The following is a 21411-nucleotide window of genomic DNA, read 5'->3' as shown; positions in this document are numbered from 1 at the left end:
TGAGCTAATCTCTTGATAAAGTAACTGTCTGTGTGACCTAATCATCCTAAAAGTCCCACTTCTCAAACTCTGCTTTACTGGGGACCATGTTTTCAAAATGTAAGCTTTTCAGGGGACATTAAAGACACAAATCATAACAAAGTAGAAGCAAACAGTTTGTTTGATTTCAAAACTTATTAGTTATAGTAATCAAGACTGGTATTGGTGGAGGTAGATGTATAGATCAATGTAGCACAAGGGAGCACATAGCTACACACCCACAAAAATGTTCAACTCACCTTTTATCATTATGTCATTTTTGCCCAAATGATTTTGACAGAGGAACAAAAACTATTCAATGAAGAAAATACGGTGCCGGGGCAGCCAGTACCATGGGCAGGTACCTGAAATCCCAATGACTGGGGATGCTGAGGCAGGAAGATTGCAAGTTTATGGCCAATCTGGGCAACTTTGTGAGATCTGTCTCAAAGTAAAATACAAAAAGAACTGGAAATGTAGCTCTCTGGTACAGTGTCCCTGGTTCATCTCTAGTATCAGGGAAAAAAGTGGTGCTGGAGCAACAGGACATCCGTAACCAAAAAAAAAAAAAGATCTTCAACCTAAATATCACATTTCATACATATTTAACTCAAAATGCACCTGCACTTAAAAGTAATGGAAAACTATGATACTTTTAAAAAGAACATAAAAGAGAAAATTTTGGGGAATCAGAGTCAGGCAAAGAGTTTTTGATACCAGAAGCATGACTCAAAAAGAAAAATTGTTAAATTGGACTTCATCAAAAGTAAATATTTTTGCTCTGCAGAACACTCCATTGAGAGTATAAAAGACATGCTACCGGCTGGGAGAAAATATTTGCAAATTACGTATGCAATAAAGGACTGGCAAGTAGAATACATGTTTTTTTTTTAACTGACATCTCAAAACAACTAAACAAAGTTCAATTAGAAAAAGGGGAAAAAGATATGAAGAAATATGTAACTAGAGAAGAAATATGGTTGGCAAATAAGCAATAGACAATATGTTCAACATTATTAACCATTAATGAAATCAAAATCACAGTTATCACTATATACCTATCAGAATGACTAAAATAAACAATAATGATACCACCAAAGGCTGTTGTACAAGGAAGAAACTAAATCACTCATAAGGGAATGTAAAACAGTACAGTTACTTTGGAAACCAGTAATTTTGGCAATTTCTTAAAAAACTAAACATTCAACAACCATATGATGCAACAACTGCACTGCTAGACATTTATCCTAAAGAAATGGAGACCATGCTCCACAAAAACCTGTGCACAAATGTTTATAGTATTTTTTTTTTCATAATAGCAAATAATTGACCAGATACCTCTCAGCAGGTAAATAGTTCAGTGAAGTGTTGTATGTCCATACCATGGATCAGTACTCCCAGGGAATACAGATGGACTCAGTATACTCAGCAATTCGGAAAAATCTCCAGAGAATTATGCTGAATGAGAAATCAATCCCAAAAGGCTACCATGACTCCAGGTGTATGACATTGTTGAGATGGAAAAAAAAAGTGAACAGATTATGGTTGCCAAAGATCAAGGCGTGGATAGGGATGAGAGCAAAGTGGTTATGGTTACAAAAGCAACATGAGGGATCCCTGTGCAGGAAAAGGTTCTATGTGAAAAATTTCTCTTGACTGGATCTATGTCAGTATCTTTATTGTGATACTGGACTATACTTTTCTAAGATACTTTGGGAGAAAAAGCATGGAGGGTATATAAGACATCTGTATTGTTTCTTACAACTTACAAGAATCTAGTTATCTGAAATCAAAGTTAGCATTAAATATCAGCATTAAATATATTTTACACATTATAGAGAATGGGCTCTTTATTACAAACATCCATGCCACTCCAAAGGAAAGTAATGGTCACTTGCCTCAGTTCCAGACCTAAGAAAGCTTAATACATCATTAAAAACTTTCTGAAGTACTAAGAAAAATGTTTGACCACAGATCAGGAAAAGAAATGAAAAAAAAAAAAAAAAACAGGAAAGGCCCTAATTTTGAGTAAGAAATGCCCTAATCATCCAGGGTAGAACTAAAATGAATATGACAAAGGTTATCTTGTTAAATCTTGGTATACTCCCCACTTTGAACTAGTAATAAATATTAAAACCAAGCTAATCTTTAGGGAGCTTGAAACATTCTATTTGGCAGGAAAGAGGTCAGACTGGTCAGACTCACTTGGAAACACCTTGAAATGAAGTAAAAATGAACATAGCATCTAGGTTTGGAAAAAGAATGCAATAAAATATGACTTATTCCCCACTAAAATTTGGCATGTTTCCGGACTCGTTACTGACAGAAAGATCAGCTTTGATATGAAAGCTTTTCACTGTCAAATCTTTATCTAGAAAAATTATTAAAAAGGCAAAAGACGGTACCTTAACTCTTGGGTATTTTAACTCCCTGGTTTCTAGAAAAATAATTCTTTCTTTTTGGTCTTAGTGCAGTATTTCAGGCATACCACTAAACTGCTGATAAAAACTTTCACTGGGCATTAGAAAGTGAAACTAGGTACAAATCAATCCTAGTTGAGGCTAAGTAATTACATTTCTAAATTATCTGCCAAAGCTAATAGGTATTAGAGTTAGCAACTACTGTCCAACAGTACTTACAGTAAACGCTTAAAATTTTGTACTTGGGGTTGGCCAATGTGGGAATTAATGCCTTTTCACATTTATTTAAAAACTCAGTTCAGTTCTAGAAGACTCCCTCTGAAACAAGGAGGGGTGTTATGCATGTAATGACCATGCAGGAAATCTGGTTTTGCCTCCCACCACTTCCATTTTAAGCAGAAACACCATCTACACAAAACCTTCAGAATCCCACTCTGAGTAATTAGGTGACTAACCTCTTAAAAATTTGCCAGGAGCAATAGTGTATATAAAATCTTATTTAGTGTGTTAGTTATTTAGTTCAATTTATGCATTTAAAGTTAGGATAATTTAGAGAAAAGTATGATATTGCTTCATTTTCATGTTAACCAAATGAAGAATGGGCAGGTTGATACAGTATTTGAATTATGGGGGAAAAAAGTGTTAGTATGAACCATTAAGAGGATTTTCTCTATATTCCATTTTCATTAAAAATTGCTAAGGGACAGGATAAGATTAAATCACAAACATTTTAAGGTACATTTTATTCAAATGCATTCTGATGAAATGCTCCCCACCCCCATCCCTAGTGCTAGAGATTGAATCCAGGGCCTCATGCAGGCTAGGCAAGCACTCTACCAAATAAACTATATCCACAAATTATTTTATTTGTGAGATAGAGCCTTGATAAATTGCACAGGCTGGCACTGAACCTGATTCTCCTGCCTCAGGCTCCTGACTTGCACCACCATGCCTAGCTTAGATTTCAAACTCCTTTCTCTCCCTTATTTCTAATTCTCTGCTCTCTATTGGCAGCAATAACTGTGAATGTCTCATAAATGTCAGACCTGCTGACTCTCAAGGCACCCCAGCTCTTATCCAACTACAGCCTCAAGGAGAACATTTTCTTTTGGACATATTACACAGAGATCATCACTCAAATGAGTAGCTTCTTTTAAGAAAACTATTGATTTTCTATTAGTCTGTTAATTGAGAAAAGAAAATTAGATTCAGTTACTTGGTGAGTGTATAACAAGATAAACAGGGGGACTCCATCCTCACACATCCCTTTTCTTGCTTTCCCAATGGTCATTTTTCTTCTAATTAGAGCTTTTCATATGACAACTGCCAAATGTAAGCTCCCTGAGGGCAAGGACCATATTCTTCCAGTTCACTCTTAAACTCTATGTACCCAAGCATGTAGCAGCCTGGAAAAAAGCTGGCCCCAGATAAGTGCTAAATTAAGTTCAGTATTTATTGAGCAATTACTATAGGAGGGAGAGTAGGTACAAAGCAAGGGAGATAGAAAGGAAACTGGTGGGTACGGGGGCTCCAGTCTTAACTATATTCATCTTAGTGTGGTCAGAAAAATTGACCCACTTACCATCTAGATGCAGTCCTAATTTTCATCACAGAATACCTAATGGAAGAGAGTTCATTTCTTGATTTGTTCTCTCTGTACATCACAGTGTTTGCTTCATTACCATGGCAGGCTGTAGTATCCTCTGCATTGCAGGGAAAACAGAAACTACATTTCCCAGAATCATCTTCTCTGTCTGATTCTAAGTTAGGGTTGGCAGTGAGAGGAGGAGTTTCCATGAGATTTGGAAGGCAGAGAAAAGGACAGGATGGACTCCATCTCCATCCTCAGATGCCACAACAGGCAAAAGTGTGGGCAGGTAGGTGAGAGGGTCTTCACAGCAGCTTCCAAATCTCTTGCGTTTCACCTGCATTGGTGCTGTTAACAGCAGGCTGGCTGGTCAGGGCTCCTGGACACATCTGGGCCGCATGCCAAGACTGCAAGAACTTCTCTATGTTCGGAAGACTCAGAGCAGGGGCTCCTGAGATTCACTCTCAGTGCAACAGACATCTTCTGCCTCATTTGATAACTAGAAACTTCTAATTTCCTACATTAAAATGCTTTATGCTTGCAAATAAAGTGAATTCTGTTTTCCTGACTGAAATATTGAAAGCATTTAAATCAGCACTGAGGCAAAAAATGTCCTATCTTGTTAACGTGATGCATGAGTTGTGTGCTTCATGGAATCTACTAACTGGAAAATCCAGCTGAAGGAAAACAACTCCATGTTTAGCATCCAGACAATTTCTTTCCTATTTCTAGGGTCACAGTATTCTGAGGATACAGATTCCTAAGTATGTGGAGAAATGATTTTCTCTTCATTGATCTATGAACTATGTGAGGGCACCTAAGTAGAGACGTTGTGAATTTTGCCAAGGTGGCAAGCTATAGCATTTTCAGACATCTGTAGGTGTAAATTTTGATTAAATGCATTTCCTTGCTAAAAGGTTAAGCTGCTTTAAATCTTATGGTAGATTGCAGAAGTCTTGGATTTATAAGTTAATTTGTTTTTATTAACTGAATTGTGAAATATATTTTTATAGGAAAGAAAGATGTTCTTCACTTACAACTAACAAGGAATTTTCATCACATTTAAGTGAACTGAAATGTCATTCAACTTACCCAATGAAGTTCCTGTATCCTATTCTGAAACTTTATATTGCAGCAATCTGATTGCATCTAAAAAATACATTCAATTTTGACTTTCAAATAATAAAAGTGAAATAAGCTAGTCTTGTAAATCACTCTTAGCTATTAAAGGGGACAGTAACTATTCTCTTTATATAGGTTTTACTTTTTTACTATGACATTAATTTTTCTACATTAACAAATAAAAATTACACTAACTACAAAGACCTGTTTCATGCACTAGGATGTCTCCAAAGTCATTTTTATTTTCATAATAGATTTGTTTAAAAAGATTAATATCCAAAACACAACTTTTTACATATGATTTAGCCATCTTGAACAAAAGCAGGGAAGACAATGAACAGCCCATGACACCCTCTTCAAGGAACAGTGTTATTGGTTTCTGATGCAGGTACTGCTGGGGCACCTAGCGTGCTGAGTGGACCCCACTCCAGACACTGTATCCATGGTTTGCTCTTTTAGGCTGGACTCCATCTGCATCTGTAGCTATACTTTTTTTTTTTAACATAAGCCCATTCCTACTGAAAAAATATTGTACTCTGTCTAAATGGCACTAGTTATTCTTTTACCATAAATCACTTTGCAAAATTGAAACATTATCATAGTATTTAATAACCCATACAACAGTCAAAGAATGCTACACTTCCATTTGATTTAAGAGGCAGGATAATCTTGATCTGTGTTTTTCAAGGATGCCTTGCAAGCATACTGAAATGAACACGTCACTTGATGAGGAAACTTCTTCAGTTTGAATCAGACTCAGCCATGTTGTCCAGTCACAAAAACATCTCTGTTTTCCATAGTGCAACCTACACCTTTCACACAAATTCTAAAATTGACTTAAAAACTTCAAGAATCCTTTTATTTGGCTATTTTGTTTTCACTTTTTTTTTTTTTTTTTTTTTTTTTTGCTAATCAAGAGTACTCTTTTTGTGTTCCAAAGATTTTTGTGTCAAATTTTCCCTCAAAATTGTTTTCCATAGAAAGCAAGACAAGACCCATGCCAGAGCCCAGGCCTAACTCACCTCCATCTTGGGACACTGGAGCCCAGGTCTAGCCCACCTCCATCCTGGGACACTGCAGCCACTGCCATAGCCCTCTCCATGCAGCAGCCTCCAACTTGGGACAACAGATAGAGTCTGGAGGCAGCTGCATCTCTGAATAGGCCAGCCCACCCTTTCAGCCTCAACTCTGAAAGTGGTTGCAGCCATCTTGGGACACCCTCACTGCTATCCTGAGTTATCTCCACTATTGCTACCACCACCTTTAGTTGCAGTAGCATTTATCGTGGAACAATGGCCGGGGACCAGGAGTCCAATACCAAGGAGAGATACGGGTAATCTGTAGGGACACTACAAGATTATAGGGTAGAAACTGTAATACCTCAAATCCACACTGCAAGAAAGGGAGACACATAGAAATCATGAAAAAACAAGGGAGAAAAGTGCCCCAACAAATCAAGATACTACAATAATAGAATCCATGGACGGTGCAGTTGATGAAATGTCAGAGAAGGAGTTCAGAACATACATAATTAAAATGATCTATGAATTAAATACTGAGTTAAGTGAAATAAGGCAAAAATTCTCCAACAAAGAGAGCAAATACAGGGAGCAAATACAGGTAGCAAAAGATTAATTCAAGAAAGAGAGAGAGATTCTGGAAAAAAAATCAGAAATCCTTGAAATGAAGGAAATAATAAACCAAATAAAAAACTCAATAGAAAGCATCACCAACAGATTAGATCACTTGGAAGACAGAACGTCAGATAATGAAGACAAAATATATGATCTTGAAAACAAAGTTGATCACACAGTGAAGATGGCAAGAAACTATGAACAGAACATCCAAAAATTATGGGACAGTATCAAAAGACCAAATCTAAGATTTATTGCAATAGAGGAAGGCATAGAGATTCAAACCAAAGGAATGTCCAATCTCTTCAATGAAATACTATCAGAAAATTTCTCAAACATGAAGAATGAATTGAAAAATCAAATGTAAGAGGCTTACAGAACACCAAATATACAAAATTACAACAGATCTATACCAAGGTACATTATAATGAAAATGCCTAGCATACAGAATAAGGATAGAATCTTAAAGGCCATGAGAGAGGAATCAGATCACATATAGGGGGAGACCAATTTGTATCTTAGGAGATTTTTTTCAACCCAGACCCTCAAAGCTAGGAGACCCTGGAACAACATATACCAAGCTCTGAAAGAAAATGGATGTGAAAATGTCCTTCTTTATCCTTTTTCACTAGCTTTGGTTTGAACTCCACTTTATCTGAGGATAGAAACCCCTGCTTATTTAGATGGTCCATGTGAGTGGAGCAAATTAAGCTTTAGATTTGATGACAAAATAAAAACTTTTCATGATAAACAAAAGTTAAAAGAATTTCCAGCGAGAAAGCCTGCACTACAGAGAACTCTCAGCAAAATATTCCAGGAGGAAATGAAAAACAACAATGAAAATCAGCAAAGGAAGGAACTACACTAAAGGAAAGGCCGATCAAAGGAGAAACCAAGTCAAGTTAAAAACCAAAAATAAACCAAAGTGACCTGGAATACAAATCATATTTTAATTATAACCCTGAACGTGAATGGCCTAACCTTATCAATTAAAAGACATAGATTGATTGATAGGCTGAATTTAGAAAAAGACCCAACAATATGCAGCCTTCAAGAGACTCATCTCACAGAAAAAGACAACCACAGACTGAAGGTGAAAGGGTGGGAAAAACATACCACTCACATGGACCATGTAAATAAGCAGGGGTTTTCATCTTCAAATCAGATTAAGTGGATCTTCAAACAAAAGCTAGTGAAAAGGGATAAAGAAGTCCATTTCATACTGCTTAAGGGATTCATGCATCAACAAGACATAACAATCATAAATACCTATACCCCAAACAATGAGGCATCTATGTATATCAAACAAACCCTTCTCAACTACAAGAACCAAATTGACCACAACACAATAATACTGTGTGACGTTAATATACCTCTCTCACCACTGGATAGATCTTCCAAACAAAAACTAATTAGAGAAACTATAGAACATAATAAGATAATTAATAAGCTAGAATTAACAGATATATATAGAATGTTCCCTCTAGCAATGAGCAAATACACTTTCTTCTCAACAGCACATGGATCCTTATCCAAACAGACCATATGTTATGCTACAAGGCAAGTCTTAGCAAATATATATTAAAAAAAGATTTAAAATAAATAAATAGAGATACTACCCTGCACTGTATTTGACCATAATGGAATGAAATTAGAAATCAATGCTAAAATAATAAAAAAATAGAAGCTACAGGAAATAATTAAAATCAGGGAGAAATCAATGGAATTGAAACTGAAATTGAAGAAACAATTCAAAAAAATTGACAAAACAAAAAGCTGGTTCTTTGAAAAAAATAAATAAAATTGACAAACACTTAGCTACCCCAATGAAAAGAAGGGAAAAGAAAACTCAAATCACTAAAATTCAGGATGAAAAAGGAAAAACAGACACTACTGAAATATAAAAGACAATTAGAAACTATTTTGAAAACATTTAATCCAGCAAAATAAAAAACCTTGAAGACACTGACAAATTTCTAGAGGCATATGATCAACCCAAACTGAATCAAGAGGACATACACAATTTAAACACATCAATCTCAAGCAACGAAATAGGAGATGCAATCACAAGTCTACCAACCAAGAAAAGCCCAGGACCAGACAATTTACAGCTGAGCTCTATAAGACCTACAAAGAAGAACTAATACCAGTACTTCTCGAATTATTCTATGAAATAGAAAAGGAGGGAACCCTTCCAAACCCATTCTATGAAGCTAATATCATCCTGATACCAAAACCAGGCAGAGACATATTAAGGAATGAAAATTTTAGACCAATATCCTTGGTGAATATTGATGCAAAAATTCTCATTAAAAATCTGGCAAATCACATACAAAAACATATTTAAAAAAATAGTGCACTATGATTAAATGGGGTTCATTCCAGGGATTTAAGATTGGTTCAACATATGGAAATCAATAAACATAATTTATCACATCAATAAACTTAAAGAATCATGTCATTATATCAATTGATATAATCATATGACAAAATATGAGAGAAATCATTTGACAAAATACAGCATGTTCAAAACACTAGAATAACTAGGGATAGTAGTAACATACCTCAACATTGTAAAACTATCTATGCTAAACCCAAGGCCAACATCATTCTAAGTGGACAACAATTGGAAGCATTCCCTCTAAAAACTGGAACAAGACAGGGATGCCTTCTTTCACCATTTCTATTCAACATAGTACTTGAAACTCTAGCCTATCTAGAGCAATTAGAGAAAAGAAATTAAAGGGATACAAACAGGAAAAGAAGAATTCAAACTATCATTATTTAATGATGACATGATTCTATACTTAGAGTATCCAAAAAACTCCACCAGAAAACTTCCTGAATTAATAAATGAATTCAGCAAAGTAGCAGGGTATAAAATCAATACTCATAAATCAATTACTTTTATATATATTAGTGATGAATCCTCTGAAAGAGAAATTAGGAAAACTACTCTATTCACAATAGCCTTAAAAAACAACAACAACAAAAACGTGGGAGTCAACAGAAGAGGTGAAAGATCTCTACAATGAAAACTATAGAACATTATAGAAAGAAATTAAACAAGACCTTAGAAGATGGAAAGATCTCCTATGCTCTTGGATAGGAAAAATTAATTTTGTCAAAATGGCCATACTACCCAAAGCGCTATACAGATTCAATATGATTCCAATTAAAATCCCAACATCATTCCTTATAGAAATAGAAAAAGTAATCTTGAAATTCACTTGGAAAAATAAGAGACCCAGAATAACCAAAGAGATAGCCAAAGAAATCCTTAACAAGAAGAGGGAAGCAGGAGGCATTACAATACCATACCACAAAGCTACATTAATAAAAATAGCATGGTAGTGGCACCAAAATAGACAAGTAGACCAATGGTACAGAATAGAAGACACAGAGACAAAACCACATAAGCAACGTTATCTCACACTAGACAAAGGAGCTGAAAACATACAGTGGAGAAAAGAAAGCTTCTTCAACAAATGGTGCTGGGAGAACTGGAAATCCATATGCAGCAAAATTAAACTAAACCCCTATCTCTCTCACCATGCACAAAACTCAACTCAAAGTGGATCAAGGACCTAAGAATTAGATCAGAAACCCTGTGCCTAATAGAGGAAAAAGTAGGTCTAAATCTTCATCATGTCAGATTAGACTCTGACTTCCTTAACAAGACTCCTTAAGTGTAAGAAATAAAAATAAGAATCAATAAATGGTATGGATTCAAATTAAAAAGCTTCTTCTCAGCAAAAGAAACAATCAATGAGGTAAACAGAGAGTTTATATTTTAGGTGCAAATTTTTGCCACAGGCACATCAGATAGAGCACTCCAGTATAAAGAACTCAAAACACTTAACACCACAAAAACAAACATTCCAATCAATAAATAGGCTAAGGAGCTGAACAGAAACTTTTCGGAAGATATACAATTGATCAACAAATAAATGAAAAAATGTTCAAATTAGTCTAATATTTCATCTCATGCTAGTCAGAATGGGAGTTATCAAGAATACAAGCAAAAATAAATGTTAGTGAGGATGTGGGGGAGAAGGCACGCTCATACATTGCTAGTGGGACTGCAAATTGGTGCAACCAATCTGGAAAGGAGTATGGAAATTCCTTAGAAAACTTGGAATGGAATCACTAGTTGACCTAGCTCTCCCACCCCTCAGTTCACACCCAAAGGACTTAAAATCAGCATTCTATAGTAACATAGTCACATCAATTTTATAGCAGCTCAATTCAAAGTAGCTAAATTGTGGAAGCAACCTAGATGTCCTTCAACAGATGAATGGATAAAGAAACTGTGGTATATATATATATATATATATATATATATATATATATATATATATATATATATATATATACAATGGAATATTACATAGCATTAAAAGAGAATAAAATTATGGTATTTGCAGAAAATAGATGGAGTTGGGGAATATCATGCTGAGTGAATAAGCCAATCTCCCCAAACCAAAAGCTGAATGTTCTCTCTGGTAAGTGGATGCTGATCCATAATGGCGGGGATGGGGGGGGGCATGGGACAAAAGGAGGAACTTTGGGCAAAGTAGAGGGAGAGAAAGAGAGTGGGTGTGAGGGCAGGAAAGATGGTAGAATGTGATGGACATTATTATCCTAGGAACATGTATGACTGCACATATGGTATGATGCTACGTGGTGTACAATCAGAGAAATGAAAAGTTGTGCTGCAATTGTGTACAATGAATCAAAATGCATTCTGCTGTTATATACACATAATCAGAATAAATTTATAAAAAAGATACTAAAGTTCCTGTTTTAAATCACTAATAAGTGTTCAGTTAAAATTAAAATTATTTATAAATAATTATATCTTAAATATACCAAAATTATGCTAAAATATTCATTTTAATTTTTTAATTAATTTATTTTGGTACTAGGGGCACTTAACCACAGAGTCATTGCCCCATTTTTTGGATTTTCAGACAGGGTCTTGCCAAATTGCTTAGGGCCTTGCTAAGTAGCTGAGGCTGGCTTTGAATCTGTAATCTTCCTGCCTCAGTTTCCCAAGCTGTTGGGATTATAAACATATACCACCATGCCTGGCTAAAATATTATAAGTGCTTTTGGTGTTATTGAGAACTTACCATGAAGTAAAGGGAAATAAAGGTGGTTGGCCTGTATGAGAATAAGCATTTTTCAAGTATAACTGGTAAAAACTGACATGTGGATGCACTGAGACTTTATATAGTTATAAGACTGTAGGGTAATGCATGAAACAGAGTGTGTGCTTCTATTCATTAGTAAAGAAAGACCATGTTCAGCAGGCCTCGTGGGACTGTGCTGACCACCGGAATAGATGGTATTTGTATAAATTTTCCTGACATCACCCACCCTGTTGACTAAAGCAACACAAAGTCTAAAAGTTCCAATCACTCACCAACAAGTTCTCTGTAGAGTCTTTTCATGGAAAGAACTGAGTTTTGCTGAGGGCAAAGTTGCTTCTACTTATTAGTGATGAAACTGTTCAAGATTCCCCCCAAAAAAACTTCAAGTCAACTGGGTAATCCCAAAAGATGCAGAATGGAATGGCTACAGGGTATGTGGTTTACATCTCCAGTGTTGACAGTTCAGTGAGGACAGCACCAAAAGTATAAGGGAAGTGTGAGTCTCTTGGACACAGAATCCCCATAAAATAAACTTACCCCAAAGACCTTTGAAATCAGCTTTATTTGTTTGCAAGGATACAATCTACTTAGTTACATAATATTTTGTTTGTTCTTATTTGAAGTCTCAGAGCTGTCATAGTAAACACTGTCTTCACTACCAAACTGCTATAATAAGAACATTATAAAATACTATAAACTAAGAGAATCCTCTTTACAGTATTCAGATTAGTGCATTAAAACAACATTGATTAGAAAAGGCAAGTGAGTTAACTGGCAAACATCCAATTCCTTATCTGATGAATAGTGGTATAAAATGGAATTCAACATAAACAATAAATTTTAAGTTTTAGGTGATCAAAATCAACAACGGTGGGAAGTTACTTCCTAAAAGTAATTTTGACCCTAAAATACATATATAACCCTTATTCTATAGGATACAAGGAAAGGAGATAATTACCCACAAAACCAGACAGCATTAAGAAAGCTGAGTGGAATAACAAGTAGAAATCTTTAAAACAAATCAGAATAGATATTAGTAAGGATTTTCCATACCTTTCCTCCAAATTATGTCCGACATTTAGAGTAATTACACTTTCCCTAGTAGACATCAGACTTAAATAGACGGGATGTGAAAACAATCTATCCTCAGTATTTTCACTATGCAATCTATAGCAAATGCTTAATATATACACATCAGATACATGAGAGATTGAAAGACATTATTCATTGATTTTATTCACAGAAACCAAGGGTCTTAAAAGAAATCCAACAATAACAATGAAATTGAGAAATTGTGCTGTTGTGAACTAGAAAAACAACCCCATAAAATGATAGGTTAATTATGTAAATTCTCCAGAATTATTTCCTCTGCTGGCCAAAATCAAAATTAAATTTGAGATTTTTTAATCAAAATATCATAAATCAAGTGCATTTTATACAGTGACAGATATGAACAGAGTAATATACCTTTAAATGTACTAATTCTAAAACTGAGTCAAATAGAGTAAATAAATTATAAATGCAAGGTATATACAATGTGGGCAGAAAACTAACAATTATTAAATCAAAAAGTATGGAAGTTTCACCAGCAATATTTAGAAAAAGTTTCAGTATTAGAAAATATCAGATTTAATCTAAAGGAGCTCCCTGCCAATAAAAATAAGTATGAGAACCATCCTTAATGCAAGAACTTTAAAATAATAATAAAAACATGATTACAGGATCTTCCTACATAATTTAGACAATGTAGTGCAATGGTGTATTCCTTTTTAATTTTAGCTTGTCAATCTCCATATGATGACACCGATAATCAAAGCTCCAATGACAAGGATAAAAATGATGATGCACAGGGTTTTTCTGGATTTGCGCTGCAGGTGCAAAAACAAAAAAACATGTTTAAAGACTCAGTGGGGTGTCTCTATGGCAACTGAAGATAATTTGGTTCATTTCAAGAGTAAAATCAATAACAGTTTATTGACCTCAAATTTCTGGCTGTGTTTTGTTTCTCAAAAATCTCTACAACACATATGGCACTATTATTTCAAAAAATATTACTGAATTAATGCTATAAATCAGGGAGAAATTTTTAAATGTCAGTCATTTTTTCTGGGCACGTGGTTGGGCTTAAAAAAGTTACAGAGTTGAGAGATAACAGGTTACCTATAAATGAAAACAAAGAACAGCTTAAAAGCTTATACATTTAAAAAAATTTATATCAAATAGCTGCTCTAAAATATGAGTTCTCTGAAAATATCAATCAGCAAGCATAAATGTTTGGCAATTTTTCCTATAGTAAATTTATTAGTTTGCAAAATTGTTCCCATTCTTTAATATTAATGGAAATTATATTCCAAATCTCAACACACAAATAAAACACCGAAGATCTAACAAAATTATAAGTTGTCATTCAAAATACAGAAGTTAAGAATTTTGTTCCATTCTTCATTCCTGGCTCTGCTGTAGATTTCTGAATTTCTTTAATGGCTGTGCATCTCACACCAACATGCAGGAATCCTTTTTCTTACAAAGTAGGAAAATTTGTAAATGTACTTTGTGTCAATTAGCAGTACTATAACATTTACAAAACAATACATGTCAGACTCTGAAATTTCCCTGACAAATATAAATTCTTTTAGTATTTCACATATTAAATATTCAATTGTGCCTTCTTTATATGTTAAACACAATTTTCTGAAGTTTTGATATCAATCAGGCATAAATATTTCTCCCAGACTCTACTTGGTTACAGACCCATGTATCACCTTGTCTCAGTCACCTGGGCTTTCCACCATGGTTCATTTGGTGCCCAGAGGTACTTCCTCTAATGTTGGGGAATGAAGTCCTTGGATGATAAAGAGCATTTATCAACTTTCTTTATGCTCAAAGTTCTATGTTCATGCTTCTAGCCAACCATTTAGAAGCACCAAGGTTTGCAGGGCATAAGTTTAATACCAGGCTTCCAAGTGGAATGATAGGAAAGCTAGCTCCTTTCTCAACACCTGGGCAGTCTAGCCACGTGTTACCCCTTTGAGACCTGTGGGAATGAAGCCTGGAGGCAGCTCTCAGAGTTGGAGTGCAGCCTGGGAAGACATGTGCCTTTCCCCCAGGGTGCATGTAGGCTTGACCTTCCACAAGGAAGAGGGAAAGTAAGGAGGAAAAATCCAAAAGCAAAACAAAACAACATAAATCTAGTCACCGATGAATCCTGTTCTACACTGTTTCAGCAGTTATGCGCTAATAGCTCCAAAAGACCTCTGGTATTTACAGATTACCCTGTGTGTATGTGATTCAACTATTCATGAGAGACATCTAAAGTCCACATCAGGAGATGCTGCTGAGCTGCAGATCTGAATTATACACACAATGGTAAATCGGAGACACTGACAGCAAATACGATTGGCTATCACAATTTTCCTCAGCAATCTACATACAGCTTCGCTGTTCTTTCCATGTCACTTATACAGTGATTTGTCCTGTGTAAAAATGGCAGTGACATGAAAGGCAACTGCTAAGTGAGAAAGGTTTAAAATGTCTAAGAAGTTGAAAGTATCTTAGGTATTTTATAAGAAAGTAACAAGATCTGAGAAAAATGATAATTATCATGACAAGAAAAAAAACTGGGCTCTAAAAGAGAAATCAAATGCTATTGTGCTATTTAGGGGTTGCCCCAAGCCTGGCATTATACTTGTTAAATATAAAAAGTTTAAGTATAATATGATACATTATTAGTTCATGGTCCTAATATTTGTATAGATGACACAACTTATATTTGACACATAAATATGGATTCTGATTCAATAAAGAAATACATTCATTCCTGGAGAAGGGCAGAATGTGGATAATATCTAATATCTAATGAATAACAACACTCCAAGCTAATAAAATTATTATTAGGATCAGAAGCAATCTTTCTAGGACAAGCATCTCCACCATTAACCCAAATTGCCACCGACAACAAGAAAGAAAAGATAAAAGGGAAGAGTGAGAAATGGAGGGTTCTGGGTTGGAATGTCACAATGATCTTAGAGATGACCACTAGAAAGCTTGGAGCTGTATACTGCCACAATCAGAACTCTTAACACTAAACTTTTACCACTACCCTTGCGGATCACAGTACCTCTGGTTCAACCCTGAGCATATCCAGGTGAAAACCAATTTTAAACTGCCTAGCATATTTCCAGCTTCATGAGATTTAAAATTTTAAATCCATGAGATTTAAAAATTAACATCTATAGTCACTCTAAACATGACTGATCTCTCTATGTGTGATTCTCATTCATTCTCTCTCTCTCTCTCTCTCTCTCTCTCTCTCTCTCTCTCTTTCAAGATTTTAGAAAATCTATCATAGTTAACATTACCTGATAATTTGCTGCCCTTGACAGCTGCTGGTTCGCCTGCTGAACGTGTACCTCTGCAGTTTCTACGTTGGCTTCTATGCTATCTTTAAAATAAAACGCACACACACACACACATAAAACTGTTAAAAACATACTGATGCTCCATTTTCATTCAAAATATGAATACATATGCTTATTCTTCAAAGGTGAATAGTAGTTTATCATAAAGTTGAACTTTTTATGTTGCTATAATTCTTCCTATATTATTTCTCAGTTAGTCCAAGCAATACAAAAAAATTTTGAACAAAAGAACCCTGATTGTCCTCATTTTAATACAACTCCAGTTCTAATTGGAAGGCCCCCAAAAGAACTATCACCCTGACCTTATCAAATCAGTGTCAGTAAAAAGGGCCTGTCTCAGTCTCAAGGTCCAATGCTTGTTCTATCTCAAGACCAGTATGCAAAGCAGGAGATCAAACCTCTTCTTCCTACTACCAAAGATTTTCATCACTTGGGGAAAAAGATAGTACCTTGACTTTCCAAAGAATATCATTTCCTTATAGGGCAACAACAACAACAAAAACGACCCAAATGCTAAAGTCTGGTCTCTAATATACATATATTTTGTTATCAAATTATCATGTTAGTCCTTAATGTTTTTCAGTTTCTTATTCCCTTATCTTTGTAAACCAAATCTACTTTAAAATTTGAAATCTACTTTCAGAGACTGAAAACTGTCATTTGCTCTGTAGCCATAATCAGCCCACCTCTGTGCTGATTCCAGCAGTCCCATCACCCTATCCTACCCTTATTTTTCCCATACTACTTATCACCATTTACTTACTTTGCTTTTACGTTTTTAAAACTGTCTCTTTCCCCCAAACATAAGATCCATAATGGCAGGACTTTTTATCTGCTGTTTAATTTCAGCTGAATACTAAATGCCTAAATTTGTGCCTGGGCATAGTGCTCAATAAACATTCACTGGATGAATGACTAAATTGGTTTTTTTTTTTTAATGTTATCCTGTGATTACAGAGGAGAGTAAGAATGAACAAATAATATTTATGTTAAACTAATGGTGCAAGTATTTCAATTGAACCAAATCCAGGAAAACACTAAATATATCTTTATACATAGGCACCATATTTCAAAATGTAAAAATGATCAGGATCCTGGATCAATGTTGATAATTACAACTTAGGTGAAGAAGTATTATATCTAAACTTACAAGGAGTTTTGGCAACTTAAAAATGATTCTTTTAAAAAAATCTTGGTATCTAAATAATCTACTGAAATGAACATACCAAAAGCTATTAGCATGATCAGGCAAATGGCTGCCTATTCTCTATAGGCCAGAAGACAAGACAGCATGCACAATTACAAATGCCCTAAGTAGCCCTAAAGTTCCAAGGCATGATAAGAATTAACTTGAGATAAGTCTGAAAAGAGAGGCTTTGGAAATAAACTGGAATGATGTTACATGGTGCCTTCTATGGTCTCAGAAGCAGTAAGCCCTGATTAATTTGGGGCTTCTGAAATAAATGAAGCTGATCATTTCAACTACTTTCACAACAAGAGGTCTGTTTTGGATGAGATCAAGGGTGACACTTTGTTGTAGAGGTTATGCTTTTGATTCCAGGGAATCCACGGAGAAAAAAAATGTAAGCAGATTTCTTTTGTGGAGAAAGTTACTACAGGTAAATTACATGTAACTTACTTACACCCACCCCATTATGTCTGCAAGAGTAGGGCTTACCTATCACGTCTCCCTGTTCATGAATCATCATTCCCAAATCTTTAAATATTTCATTAATATCCATAATATCAGCCTAAGACAAAAAGACATATATAATTATGTAATATATAAAATTTAGCTACCAATCTATAAAGGGAAGAATTTTTTAAAAATATCCAAATCAATATTCAAACATAGGCAATAATGCACTTAGATTTAACATCAGGAAATATTTTATTACAAGCAATCACATCTAAAAAGACTGAACAACAGCTACTATGTCTCTAAGGTTGCAACATTAAAAATAGGAAGTGAGGCAGTATGGAAATGAAAGATCTATAATAAAAGAAGGGCTGTGGATTTCAAGATACATTTTATGCAATCTGATATTTTTATTATCAAAGCAGTACCTGCTTTGAAGAGTAAATATTCTCATGACATATTTTTAGCAAAAATATATATCAATTGGATAATTTAAAAGAATAAAACTTTAAATTTAATATAAATTTAAAGCCTCACATTAATAAATTTAAATATGCAATGGATTAGTCAAGTTATAAATTTTACTTACTGGATAAAGAAGTAAATTTATTAGAAAATAAAGTTATAAATTTACTTATCTTCAATATATAACTATCAGTTTGCTCAATTTAGGAGTAAAGTTTAAATATTTTATTTAAGCAGGTGAGGCAATTTACATATTCATTATGGGTCTTACTTTTCCCATCTGTAAAATGGCAATGATAATGATATAATTAACTAACTAGTTCAGGGAGCTTAATGAGGACTTCTAAATAAGATAATGAACATGAAGAAATTATAATACAGGGACTAGCACATAGGAGGCCCTCAACAGACTGTAGTTGTCTTGATGAAGGAAAACTTCAGTAAATGTTTCAATCTTGACCTTTCCCCAGCATTATCTAAGCACTCTGAGCATCAACTAATGCAGCAGCCCAACTCTGTGATGTGAAGCTTACTTCAAGCTGCCTGATAGAAGACTCTCTCTCATGAATAAGGCGGAGGTCATCCTCTGTGATTTCTTCATCTTGCACTTGCACTGGAGGCTGTGTTTGGCTAATAAAAAGAAAAGAATATATATATGAACTGACATTCAAAATAATGGGGCTTATTTTCTATTTAAGAAACACTAAATAGGATACCTCATTCTTCAAAGTCACAGCATTGCTCATTTTTAAAAGTGTTAAAAAAACAATAGCCATATTAACTCAAATTATAGTCATTTTTCATTCTACTCATTATTTTATCTTATATGATTTTAGATTTATTATTTTATTTTTGAAAGCTGTATTTGGCAACTGGGTTTCTTTTTAGCCAACTAAAACCTCATATAAAAGAAAAATTTATACTAATAATTACATCAATAAATATTTATTTGGGTAATTATTTTACATATTTTATAATAAATGCTTTATAAATACTTATTTGGAAATTTTTTTCAATTTACTGTTTTCAATTTATAAATAATGTAGGATATTTGTGTTATCATATATTGAAAGCATTCTACTAGGAACTATAATGTATAAAATTTTAAAAATTATATTTTTATCTATAAACTGTTTTTTTTTTTTTTTTTTTTTTTTTTTTACCTTTCCCAGGATACAAGATTCCTTTCTTTTGAGCCGTCCTCAGGAAATGTGCCCTGCATAATTTAGTAATAGACTGGATTAAGAAAGATCAAAGAAATCACAGACAAGGAAAAAACTCAACGTTTTCCCTTAAAATAATCTAAATTTATTTATGTATATGGGTTTTCTCTCTGTGTGTGTGTGTGTGTTTGTAAGGAAGGAGAGAAAGAAAAGTTCTTGTTCCAATATTCTAGGCCAACTGCTTCAAGTAGTAATGAAAGTTGGTAAGGAAGAAATTCATTAAATATTCTCAAAGGCAAAATAATAAATATTACTTAGTTAAAATTTAATATAATTGTGGAACCTCTATATTAAAGAATAACAAAACAACTTGTGATGGTTTCAGTTAAAATTAGATTTTAAAATTAGACTAACTCAATATTCCACCTTAAATCATATTTTCATTTATTTTCTCCAGGATCATACTGGTTTTCAGTATTTCTATAGTACATTCGTTCTGTTCACCTCCAATATTATTTTTAAACAATGCAGGAGTAAAGTACTACCTACATTAGCATGTACACAATGGGAAGCTTCAGATCAAGTCACTATGAAAACACTACAGGATTCAACTGCTAATCTTTTTTGACAAAATATGTTTCTATAATTTTATATGATCTGTAATCTGTTGCTCTACGGCATGAACAAAACAACCACAAAAATACATAACCCACAATCTTCTTAAAAATAGAGCAGAAAAGCCTGAAAATAAACATTCAAATGTAGATCTCCAAGATATTCACAGATCTTTATGATATATAAAATCATGCTAATGCAGGCTTCTATGGGACTCTTTCAGAATATTTCTACCCGTAAGGAAAAATACTTACGGATACTCTGGAGCTGGCTCTTACTCGAGCCACAAACTCTTTCTCTCTTTCAGCAGCTTGTCTCTGGACCTTCTGAAAGTTTGTTAGTGATGTTGTAAATTCAGCCACTAATCGATCCTTTTGTATTTTCCTTTGACGCTGGAAGAAAGGGAGGAAAATGTGTACTAGAATCAAGCTGTGAAGTTCAACAGATTTTGCAATAGTTGTTTTACCACTGGCTGGCTCTTTACTTCATCATGAAATTTGCACTCTCTGCAATTACAGGGACTTACTGATTAACTCTCAATAACACTTTGACAGTATGTTCAAATAATATTTTGACAGAATATTCAAATCACAGTTCAAAGATCCTACAATGCATTTGAGTACTTTCACATTAATACACAAACCATGTATCTTGATACCTGTTTACTGGAGGATGGTGGGCAGAGATTCAAACTCTTTAATGGCATTTACCGTAAGGCAAAATGCCCATTCTGTTGGATTTCTCACCTCAGATTTTCACAGCTGCTAAAACCTGGGTCATGACTTTGAGGTTATTTTCAAGTAGTTTTTTTTTTTTTTTTTTTGTAAATAAAATCTTTTATTCTTACCTAAGTAATAGCTTAACTTCCATTAAAGGACATAAAAATGTGCCCCTAGGCGACCTCACATCTTGAACAAGTGTGGGAGATGCACAGAGTCAGTCTGAAGGCCTGGGAAGCAATTACTCAGGAAGCACTTTCTGGGCACTTACTTAATTATGGGTCAGGGCTCCTACATTGCAATAATTTTTGCTTTATTAAACCACAAGGTACTACCTGAGAAATTAAATACAGTTTTCTGTTCCATGAACTAATCTCTAATAAGTTATTTTTTGTCCCCTCATTTCCTTTCTAGCATCATAGTTCAAAGACCCTACAATCATTTTGACTTCTTT

At 34.4% G+C, this 21411-nt stretch overlaps 1 protein-coding gene across 2 annotated transcripts in view; it reads right to left on the bottom strand.

Moving 5' to 3' along the window:
* Positions 1-12481: 12481 nt before the first annotated feature.
* Stx7 (syntaxin 7) overlaps positions 12482-21411 on the bottom strand; it is a 47577-nt gene continuing 38647 nt past the window's right edge. The window contains exons 5-10 of one of the 2 annotated variants that reach the window (XM_005329762.4): positions 20493-20630; positions 19624-19676; positions 18994-19090; positions 18035-18107; positions 16297-16379; positions 12482-13806 (exon numbers count right to left, since the gene is read on the bottom strand). In XM_005329762.4, coding sequence (XP_005329819.1) covers positions 13714-13806; positions 16297-16379; positions 18035-18107; positions 18994-19090; positions 19624-19676; positions 20493-20630 — 537 coding nt within the window. In that variant the 3' untranslated portion in view covers positions 12482-13713. Of the gene's footprint in view, positions 14459-16296; positions 16380-18034; positions 18108-18993; positions 19091-19623; positions 19677-20492; positions 20631-21411 lie in introns of both variants that reach the window. The other variant, XM_013360526.4, reaches the window with a different exon arrangement.

Source organism: Ictidomys tridecemlineatus, chromosome 8 (assembly GCF_052094955.1).
Source record: "Ictidomys tridecemlineatus isolate mIctTri1 chromosome 8, mIctTri1.hap1, whole genome shotgun sequence".
Taxonomy (NCBI): Eukaryota; Metazoa; Chordata; class Mammalia; order Rodentia; family Sciuridae; genus Ictidomys; species Ictidomys tridecemlineatus.
This window is presented reverse-complemented; position numbering and strand designations above follow the sequence as displayed.